Genomic DNA, 11797 nt, shown 5'->3' with positions numbered 1-11797 from the left:
GTTCTGGGATGGAGTCACTCTTTTTTTTCCATAAACTGGTTTTTGAAGTGATTAGAGGTAAGCTTGTTTCTTACTATTTTGCTACGATTGAAAGTTGTCTCAGCAACAACTTGATAAGATGAAGAAACATAGTGGTTGGGAGGGTGAGTGACCACAGGGTGTTCAGAGGTACAGCTTCTTTTACACTAATTGTCCACAGATATCTCAGTAAATTCTGTGTTTTGTATGTGAAGTTTGATTATTAAAAAAAAATAATAAAAATAATTGCTGTGATTCAATTAAAAATATATATATATATTATTGTTGCTGATGACCTTCCTTTTTCTTCTGTTTAGGAACCAGTAAAGAAGAATGACTGCACCAAGTGCAAAGACAGTCGAGATTCATGTTTTATGGAGTAGGCATGCACCAGTGAAGTTAGCTTAATATTTCAATTGAGAACATGGGAAAATGTATTATTTATTCTGACTTTCCTTCACATAAAATGAGGGCAGAATGACAGCAGTGACAATCTAATGCATGATGAAATTTACCAAATGGAATTTTATTTTTTTAGTTGGTGGAATTATAGTTTATATAGCTGATATTGGAGTGGATTTCTGGGTTGCTAGTAAATATTTCTATCAGGGACAATATTGTTGGGCGATACTGATACTCTGTTTTAGAGGCCTTTCATCACTAATAACTCAGATATTCAGTTATAATTGGTTTAAAAATGACTGGAATGGTACTGATCCTGGGAAGCTGGATTGGATTTTTCTAGTTCATTTCTTTCACTGTGGGATTTTCGTAAGGTAAGCCTTGTCTTTTTTTGTTTGTTTGTTTGGTTGGTTTGCTTTGTTTTATAATTTAAAATGAGAAATCATACTGCTGCTAGCCTTTTCTTAAAAGAAATTCCAGTGCCAGGCTGTCATGTTATTATAGCTTGAGGGACACTTGTGGTGTTAACAGTCACTGGTCCACATAAGGAAATGGATGCTGCTGCTTATGCTTATGTCAGGTTTTGCAGCAAATGCAGATTTTTATTTAATTTTACTTATCAGTGATAATCCATTTGATTCATTAACCTTTTGATGAGGTGCATTTGTAAACAGTTCTTGCTTTACAGAGAAATGCTGTTTTAACTGATAAAGAAATGTATTTAAAGTGACACTAAGAAAAGAATTCATTTGGTTAGACTAAGTAGGTGAGACAGCTGAAGTCAGTGGTAATTTGTAAATCCAGATGTCCATCAATACTTGAAAAAACACAAGATTTGGGAGAGAAAGGAATTGTTGAATACAAAAGGAGGATACTTTCTTTAGGGACTGCCAAGTTTAATCTTTCTGGTGTCAGACATTAGAAAAGCTTTAAAATACTATATTTTGACGGACAAAAAATCCCTCTTCGATTTCTTTGAATGGCTTCATGTTCAAATCCATGGGCACAGTTTGGTTCATGTGAGACGTACAAAGTTCCAGCCATAGGGACTCTACTATGTTCTGCATTTTAGGGAGATGTCTCAGGGCCTGCTGCAGTACCTCCTTTTTGCCCATTTCCAAGGCTTTTAATCTTCCTTTCTCAGTTAATTTGAGTTTGTTTCTTCCAAATGGAATTAAAGCTTTGACCTCAGTTTCTTATAACTGATGATAAGTGTTAAACCAGTAACTGCAGTGGCATATGGTAGGCCTCCCTTCTTCCCCTTTCTCTACAGTGACATCATCCTCTGTAATCTCTACTTGATTCTGGTTTCACCTTTGGCTTGGTTTTACACACCCAGGTTGCCCCTAAAATCTCCCTCTGATTTATGCCTATCTTTATAAACTCTCCTCTTCAGCATTCAGGTTTAAGTTCCGATCATCTACAGTTCCTGGTGATGTAATCTTGATTTAACTCTTACATCAGTTCATCCATTCAAAATGTTGCCGCTACAGACACATTTTCAATGGATTTACTTTATTTCCTACTCCTTCAGTTGGTTACATCTTACCACAAATTTTCACTGTTTCCTTCATACAATTAGTGACATCTTCTCTTAGCAGTTTGTTATACAGTAAATGTAATTTTGTCTTTTGTAGTCAGTGCAGTGAGGCCATCCTGGTCCCCTTGTTCTCAATTGGACAAATTGTGTTTTCTTTTATGCTGCTGCTTTTGCTTGGAGAAAGTTTCCAGGTTGATACATATAACTGAGCCTCTCCTCAAAATTCAATAGTGTGATCATGCGCACTGTGTAAGATGGTAACTGCAAGCTGACACCTGTGCTTGCACCTTGTCATCAGCTATTACATACTTCCTATTACATTTGTTTTCTTAAGTGTGTACATGTACACTCCCCTCCTGTTCCCTCCTCAGTCATCTGATATACCCAGTAAATGTAGACAGTGAGTCTCCCAGGTTTATTTCAATAGTCAGTACAGTCAAAATAGATAATGCTAAGAGTCAGGTCCTAACTATTAAGGTGAGCTTGCCCAGAGGGCAGGAACCTATCTTCTACACCCATCAAAGAGGGAAATGGGGCCTAGCCAGTAAATAATGACTCAGCCAGTGAACTGAGGATGCCTGAATTTGGAAGATGTTAATGCACTTCACTAAACTCCATCTCTTTCTTCATTTGTTTCTTCTCTCATGTCTTTTATACCTTTTGCTTTATCTTTGAAACAAGGAATTTCACTGTTAATGTTTGTACCATACTGAGACTAACAGGAATTCATCAGGTTTTGTTATCACATCGTCAGTGCTAAATAATAATTATGGAATTCACATGTATATGAATGTATTATTATATATATGAAAAGAAATTAATACTATTCAATATCTAATAAGGCTTTAGTTTATTTTAATGGGACGATAACTGACATACAACTAATTTTTATACAAAATGTTATTCAATGAATGGAGTTTTAAAAAACAAAATGAAGTGTATATTAGCCATACTGACTAACATTGTTTTCAGCCTGACCTATTTAAATGGGTCCCACAGACGTTAATAGAGTTGAGAACAGACTCCAGTGAAACAGCCGACATTAGGAAGATAACACCATCAGTGAATCTGGAATAAGGAAACATTTCCCTGGAGCAGCATATGAATCCACTGACTTGTAGTAGTTTTCAGCATCAGTCAAGGACACTTGAGGAAGACAAACTTTCAGCAGGGAATAACATTTCTTCCAGAACAGCAGGCCAGAGCAGCAGCTGCTGTTGTGATACTGGCAGCTGCTGTTGTACTTCCTGGTGCTTTCATCTTTAAACAGATGAAAAGCATTTTTTGCTTATTTGTAGATACAAATTCTAAGTACATGAAACAATAGAGCAATCTCTCAAACCTGGTATTATTTCATGACATTCTTTTTAAAAGTGCAGAGAAAAAACAACAAACAAACAGAATCAATATAGATGATCTGCAGTGATACTGGTACAAGTTTGGCACCTGGTAAAACATTCTCAGACCACAAGTGGATCAAAAATGAGGAGTGAAACTCGTAACGTGCTTCTAGAAATTTATCTGTGCAACCAGAAGAACTGCAGAATGAAGTTGTTAGGAAGGTATTTAAGGTACAAAGTCAGTGAGGTACAGATAGTTAATTGAAAGTGGGAAGTTGGTAAGGCTACCGTGAGTTAGAAGTCACATGATAACATGTACTTGCTCATGCTTTCTTAACGCAAATGTACTGCCCCAAGGTACTGACACAGTCAGTTCAGATTCGTGGACTTAATCCAAGCCTTTTGATACTTGGAAGATTAAGTTTAATGTGCAGCAAAGAAGAAATTTCCTTTGATTAAGGATTTATTTAAAAAGCTGCAAATTGTGATTGCCAGACCAGAATTTAGAAGGGATGACTGTTGCTACCAGATCTTTCTCACATCCTTCCTCCATGGAACTATATGTTGTAGCTGGTTCTTCGTTGGCATAGTTCAGTGAGATAGGATATATGTTGTAGTACTGGGACTGATTACTCTCTCGGGGAATAACCTTTTCCTAACCCCCACCTGACCCTCTCCTGACACAGCTCCATTCTGATCCCTCAGGTCCTGTCACTGTCAGCAGAGAGCAGAGCTCAGCACTGCCCCTCTGCTCCCACATGTGGAAGCTGTATTCCTACATTAATACACCCATTACCATAGCAGCGCCATGTTTCAATCCTCATAAACTGTTTTTGTTACTCTGTGGCTTCACACATCACAAACAAGCTGTGTTGCCTTCCATGTCACCTGCCTCCTCTTCCTGTTTCCACTGCAATCCCAGTACTACAGTATACATCCTATCTCATCAAACTGTGCTGATGAAGATTTGGGTGCCGGTTAGAGACCTTCCACTCTGTGGAGTCTTGCTGGGAGGGATATGGTGTTCATGTTGACAGTTGCTTTTTTTTTTCTCTCTAGGATCCACTTTGGGTCTTTGCGTGTGTGTGTGTGTTTGCCAATGGGCACTTTACTTTCTCTTCATTTAGCTGCAGCTTTATATGCATCCAATTTTAGTATCTGTGGTGCCTTTTACTTATGTTAGATGGTATTATTTCCTTCCTTTTGTTTTATTTATTTATTTTTAAACCTTTAAATCTTTTCATCTAGCTCTAGGTCTACAGTTCAATAATTGACCATTAGTGATTAGTTTATAGTCTTGTTGCCTCCTATGCCCAGGCATCTCTTATCATCCTTTACACTACTTTTTCGCCTGTGTCTCCACATCTCAGGATCTCTGCTATCAAACCAAAACTATGTTTCTCTATACTATGCTGTGATGTCAGTCATATATATCTCATTCAGTTTAGAATATCAGAATGTTAGCGTTACCTATGTAAAACTGTGACTGTGCCACACAAAAACAAACAAAAGCACCAACTGATAGGTCAGAAAAAAATATCTTTTTATTTCTGCAGAAAATCCAAGCTAAACCAATTTTGGCTACATGAAGAAAAACAAGGTTGCAGGCAGGTCAAGAAAACTTTGCAAAGGCTAAGCCTGACAAGCAGAACTCTCAAGACCTTGCAAAGCCAGTACAAAGCTTATGGCCTACTGCTAAGCTTACTGCTAGCAATGACAGTGCTTATTGCTGTGCTTCAGCTCTAGCCTACAGTCTGCACAACCACTTGAAATCAGGCGACTGGCAGAAGAGAGCAAGCATTGCTTTGCTTTATGATAAAAAAGAGCTGCCTGGCAGTAAGTTACTGGCAGTGATAACCCATTCCTCTGGAGCTGACGCATTTCATCTCTCACAGATAGAACATTACCTAGCCTCCCCTGGCTTGCAAAACACTAGTACTCTAAGCCAGATCATTCACAAGGGTCAAGTGACTCCATCAAGTACAGCAGAAATACCAGAATTTGTAGCAGCAGGATTTCTGGTCCTACATCAGGTTGTAGCCACCATCCTGTTTCCTTAAACACAGATGTGAAGATTACCCTGTATAAGATCTGGTTCCTTCCTTAACTATCAAAACATTTTTTATAATTACAACTTAATTGTTCTCTTCCTTCTGACATGCTCTCTCTCCATTCAGGCCTGAAGCAAAAACCTTGGAAACAGAAATAAAATCTAGGTGTTCTTTATCTCCAAGCATGGCACTAGAGATATCCCGAACAGAATAAGTTCTTTACTTAGCCAATCAACTGGCTAACTAATTCCATGTATTCTTGAGTTTTCAGTTATTTTGGAAGAAATTTTCACTTAGCCTTAACTGAAAATAAACTGTAACTGTTCTAAAATTCATTCAGGTGAAATCTTTTGCTGAAGCAAATTACGTGTTTATGTAAAACTACTCAGATAATAGAATCTGCAGTCCCAGGAGATCCATCTGTCTTGAAAGTAATTTTCTGAAATTAAAGTTTTTGTGGCTGTTTAGAAAAGAACACTCAAGTGGTTTTGTTTGTTTGTTTTTTGTTTTTGCTGAAATCCTGTTGTATGTTTGTAGTTCATCAGATCATATCCTTGGGGTTTATAGACCTATACGTGCTGGATGTTCACAGCCGGGTATTCACTAATACCCATAGAAGGATACAAAGAAAGTAAATGAGTATCTTTGAGAGAGTGAGAACTGCTGAGGGAATTTTTCAGACATGTATCTTTCAACAAATAAAAACCCAACAAAGTAATACTTGTGATGTTTATTCAAGCAAGTCTCATTCTCTTCTAGTGGTTTTATGTTGCATCAGTATCAGTGGGCATAAACGAGTATCTGATATCACTGACACCAGTCATATACCGGTCCAGATTTTATCTTAGCAGAAGGTACATTCAATGATAAGATGTGAATGGAGAATGAGATGGAAAAAGACTTTATTAGACAATGTAAATTTATAGAACTATACTTCTAAAAAACATGGTCTAACCAAGGCTCTCTTTTCTTTTGATTTTATTTGAAAATAGATATTGGTTTGCCTTGAAGTATGGCAGCCAAGCTGCATTTAGACAAGACAGCAGTGGAGATGTATCAGAAACAGACCCTCCCAACATCATTCAGAAACAAGCTATTGATGTACTGACTGATATTAACATGCTCAGGGTATTCAAGACTTTTCTTGAGACGACACCACAGCTCTTTGTTCAGATTTATGTACTCATGGAACACAACAACCGTAACTTCTATCAATGTGAGTATTTCTTGCACTGTGATTTGAAAGTTGAGGATCTTACCTAAAAGCATAACTCATGTTATTGGATCATATTTTAAACATATCTTGGTCAATGTATACTCCACTGTATAACTGCTTTGCATTTCATTATAACTTCTGTCTGGAGAGATCTGCACTGTTAGGTAGGGTTCTCTGATAGTCCATGAGTTGACAGGTACTGAGACAAAATGGTCAGATGAATCTCATCTTAAACATGAAGGGTAACGTCTCAATTATAGATGCTGACATAACAAGCATCCCTGTCTCAATATCATTTGCCCAGACTCAGCTATTTATGGGCTATTTGCAACACCATAAGAGCTTCTAAGTCATCTGTGTGTGCAAATGACAATCACAATGCACAACATTTATGAGATAAGCAACAGCAAGAGATCCCAAATAACAATAGATGTCTAGACTTAGGCAGCTAAACTGAGCCTTAAAATGAATGTGTTTTGTTCAGGAGCTCAGAGGAAATAAGAAGTTGGTATGAAGATATTGCAAAGAAAGCACAAACTTGTCCAAACCTTCAGAAGTTCTAATGTAAAAGAAATTCCTTATCTTAAGTCTAACATTTGTTTTTGTGTTTTGTTTAGATGCTGCCATTATTATTTCATTTTTTGGTATTTCCTTTTCAATGGTTGATTATCAAATATCACTACGAAAATCTCTGCCTGATAAAGAGGAATTGCAAGTGCTCCCCAAGTTTGTGTATCTCTTCTATAAACTGCTTACCATCACTTCTTGGATACTCAGTATTTCACTGATCACTCTACTAAGTGTTAGAAGTTCTGTAATTCTGCTGATACTTCTTTGGAGCTGCAGCTTTGCCTGGACTTTGAAACAACACACAGCATTTTGCAAATCCAAGCGGATGGAATATCTGTACAGAACAGTTGTTGGAATCATTCTACTTTTTACCTTTTTTAACATAAAGGGGAGAAAAACAAAAGTTTGGGTTTCTATTTATTATGCTACTCACACCCTTGTAACTTTAGGTATTTTGCTTGTATGCTTGTTCTGGAAACCTGTTATCAAAGAAGTACATCTCACAATTGTGAGCATCTCATCTATTCTCAGTCTGGCATTAGGTATTATTTTTCTTGCTGTTTATTACAAGTATTTTCACCCCACTATTTATTGCAAACAACAGGAATTTTTCGATGAAGTTGATAGAAGGGGAGGAGTCAATGTGGAAGATGGTAGATTTCAGAATTTCATAATGCAATGAGCAGTGTAGGTTTTGGTGTAGACTGCAATGCAAACACTTGCTGCAAAGTGTGCCTCTCCGTCTTTGTTTCTTATGTATTTTTACTAAGTAGCACATAATGTACTGAAGTTATTGGCTCTGAATAACTTTTCTGTGATGTAATATAAAGCACCTTTATAATGTATTATTTTTATGTGCTAGTCAGTGTTACTTTTAAAAAGGAATCCATGTATCCAACCGACCCAATTCACTGTTCTAGTTTTTATCGGTGCAAATAAAACACAGGCAAAGCTAAAAGCAAGTCAAATGAAAGTTAGCATTACCGATGTATTCTGTTTATTTATGTTAATTCTGTTAAAAGCAAGGCTTACTTTCCTTGCTGGAAGGAAAGAGAAGTGTATTTGAAATACTGAGGGGTGATGATTCGCGAGCTGGCTGTTTCTTCCCGTTACTGTAAGAGCTGCAGTTTTGATATAGATGAGCATATATACAAACCTTACTGCCTTCTCTTTAAACATCTAATGAAGTATAGCTTTGATTTATGACCCAATCACTGTCATGCCACAAGAAAACATGAGGAGATATTTTAAAGCATTCTATCTTCTAAGTGTTTTAATGACTCCTTTATTGCTTTTGTTCTGCTAATCTTTCACACACCCTTTATTTAGGAGTGATGCCAGTTTGTTGTTCTGGACTATAATAGCAGCTTGAGTGATTTATTGACAGCAACACATCTCAGAAATGAACTATCTTCCTCGAGGCTTTCCTATCCTCTGAGCTCTAGGATACCATACTCAAAAGCTGGTTTCTACAGAAGGAGGAAGCTATGCAAGGTATGCAGTGGTACAGCTTCTTTTGTCTTTGTCACCAGCTGCAGCTTCTTCAGAAATAAAACCTAAGGTGAAGTCTCTCAGAGCTGCTGAGTTTTACATCTGAGTTATGAAAAATGGTCTTCTTCTCTCATCCAATAATTCACATTTGCAATTAGCATAGCCACAGGCAAAGGGGAGGAAGCAGCGCTTGAGAAAAGAGACTAGAGATAAGCATAGCTGATAAACTTTGCCAGGAACAAAATCTGTTTGAATTATTGATTGACAGTAAACATCTCTGAAACTCTGGGTGAAGGGCTGATGCTTCAGTTGATACTTAAGGTGTTGAAGATTTGTTTTCTGTGCCTTTTGTCCAGACTGCTGACTGCCCTGTGACTATTACTCTTCCAGCCTAAACAGAGCTTAGTGAAGTTTCTAAACGTTCCCTTCCTGTTGTGTTGTCAAATAATTGCTTTCAGAGTTGTCCTCACAACACCAACCACTTACATCTCAGTAATCCTGTTTGAGGGAATTAATTTCTTAGTGCTCAGCATGGACTGCATCTTTCTAAGAATGCACCTGAAAAAGTAGTGTAGTAAGAAGAAATTACTTCTGAAAATCCTTCATCTCCAACTTAACAAAACAGAATCCATGAGGCTCAGGCAATAACTTTCCTTAAATAAATATATAAACCAACACTTCTTTTCATTCTGGAGAGTGAAATGCACTGGAGAGTGAAAGAAAATGCTGCAAAAGGAAGAGAAAGAGCATAAGACTCCATCCTTCTTGGTATACCATGTTCATCCATGTTCATCCAGTCTCTTTTCAGTAGTGCGTGGGGACAGGACTAGGGGAAATGGGCTGAAACTTCAGCATAGGAAGTTCTTCACGAATGTGCGCAAAAACTTCTTTACGGTGAGGGTGACGGAGCACTGGAACAGGCTGCCCAGGGTGGTGGTGGAGTCTCTTTCTCTGGAGATATTCAAGACCCGCCTGGACGCCTACCTGTGTGACGTGGTGTAGGGAGCCTGCTTTGGCAGAGGGGTTGGACTCGATGATCTCTAGAGGTCCCTTCCAACCCCTACAATTCTGTGATTCTGTGATCCCACATTCTGTCTCCTTTCTGTATAGTGCATTTATTACAAGTGCTGGTGCTTTGGCAGCAAAAACACATGGTTTTAGGATGAATATGCTATTTTTTTCTTAAGGAAAAAATAAAAAACAACCAAAAAATAATGAAGACTAAAATTCCTTTATTTCTGTCTACACTTTTATTGTTTTCTCATCTGAAATCATGAGAAGGGACTACAGGAAGGTAGGAAACTGAGAACACCATCTTGCAAAAAAACAAAAACATATTTTTTCTAACTACTACTTGGAAGAAGACCTCAAATCTTGCACATTATCTAGGAAGCAGATCTCTGGGGAAACATGAGCTTCTGAGAAACTGAGCGTCAGACTTTCAGCCCTGGGGCCTCCAGGTTGTCTGCCTGCCTGCCAGATGCTAGAAATGCGGAGACTGAGTTGTGCTGCAGGAAGGTTAGTTTATGCTGAAACAAAACAAATTTGTCCTGGCAACTTTTTCTCCCTCCCTTTCAGCAAACTGACAAATTCCAACTGAAAGTATTTCATTGTCATATCACTGTCTGACTCTTAACACTCATTTTTTTTTTTTTTTTCTTCATGAAAGAAAAACTGCATGGTGTGCTGGCTTCTAGTGCTCCCCTCTCGCACTCTCCTTATGTCTCATGAGCTACAGAAGAGGACTGCTATTTGGACGTTAATTTGGCAAGAAAGGGATCTGTGTCATTATTTATATCACACCAGTACACATACCTTGTGCTTAACTTTCATAACTTTCATTCCTCATTTTACGCTTGTGCTTTCTTGGGAATCTAAGTTCATTCTTAGTCTAAATTTTGGAACAGATGCTTTGGGAAGCCATGCAAGTTCTTTTCATAAAGCTTAAACAAATCTTTGGTACCCTACCACAGATACTGGAAAATCTCCATTTTACCACTATCAGTCAGATGATCTTAAAGAAAAGCATATTCCTGTCAGCACGTTCCTTGTAGACTTTCTTTTTTCCCACAGTTTGAATACCCTCCCTTTCTTCTTGACCTTGCATTCAACATTTTCTCTTAATCAATGAATTCAGCGACTTTGAATACATTTGGTCATCCTAATTCATTGTAGCAGGGAGAGGGAAAGGCAAGAAAACACATGGACTGGTTACAGACACATATCATACCATCAGAGGCCACTTCAGTCAAAACAAATAAACCCCCACTTCACCAAGGTGTAAAGTTCAAACAATAGATATTACACACGTCCTTTCTGTTCCCTGACTACTCTTAAAATTCAGCTGCCACTCAGTTTATGCATTATGCCTGACCTTGTCATTTTAATCTAACTGCAAATTGAAAACAAATGTTTTTTCTTTCTTTCTTTTTTTTTTTTTTTTTTTAAATATTTAGGTCCATTACATCTTACAAGAAGTATTTTAATAAGTTAAATAAAAATAATAAACAGTTTCTTCCTGTTTTGACTACTGTCAGGTCTGAGTTAGAGGGACAACATTCAACAGAATTGTTTTAATTATTCTACTAATACTCAATGTGCCGTTTGATGGCATCGGTGAGCTCACCTGATGTACCGCAGATAGCACTGATTTATGAAGCCATAATTGGGGTTCCAATAAACATTTGTCAAAATAATGTATTCATTCAAACCAAAGTCTTCTTTATTTATTCATATAAAAGAGCACTTAACTTTCAACAAAGAATTGCCAGCCATCAAAAACACTCCATAAACAGAGGAAATTTATGAAGACACAGTACCAGAGGGTGATCAGTGAAAGACTAAAGTTCACTTTAACCCTTCAGGGTGCTCCATTCTACCTCTTCCTTATTATTTGGATTGTACATATTTCTTCCTAAGAACCCCAAGCTGAGAGATTAACCTTTGCATATTTACACATTCAAAACACTAGACCTCTTTTCTACCATAGTCTTACATCTCAAAGACTCTCGCAAACCGATGATCTTTCATTTTCATTATATGGTGTAAAAGTACATATGCAACACATAGGTAGTCAGTTTTAGACTTACCAACATTTTTGCCTGAACCTGAAGCAATGTATGCAATTGTATTTCATTCCAGCTGAGTAACTATAACATTCTGCCTCTCT

At 37.5% G+C, this 11797-nt stretch overlaps 1 protein-coding gene across 1 annotated transcript; it reads left to right on the top strand.

Annotated features, from left to right (window-relative positions):
* Positions 1 to 519: 519 nt before the first annotated feature.
* Positions 520 to 8712, top strand: XKR9 (XK related 9). The gene is made up of 3 exons (XM_072330116.1): positions 520 to 794; positions 6344 to 6567; positions 7185 to 8712. The coding sequence occupies exons 1-3, from the start codon at positions 520 to 522 to the stop codon at positions 7817 to 7819; spliced, it is 1134 nt and encodes a 377-aa protein (XP_072186217.1). The 3' UTR covers positions 7820 to 8712.
* Positions 8713 to 11797: the final 3085 nt, after the last annotated feature.

Source organism: Excalfactoria chinensis, chromosome 2, assembly GCF_039878825.1.
Source record: "Excalfactoria chinensis isolate bCotChi1 chromosome 2, bCotChi1.hap2, whole genome shotgun sequence".
NCBI lineage: Eukaryota > Metazoa > Chordata > Aves > Galliformes > Phasianidae > Excalfactoria > Excalfactoria chinensis.
This window is presented reverse-complemented; position numbering and strand designations above follow the sequence as displayed.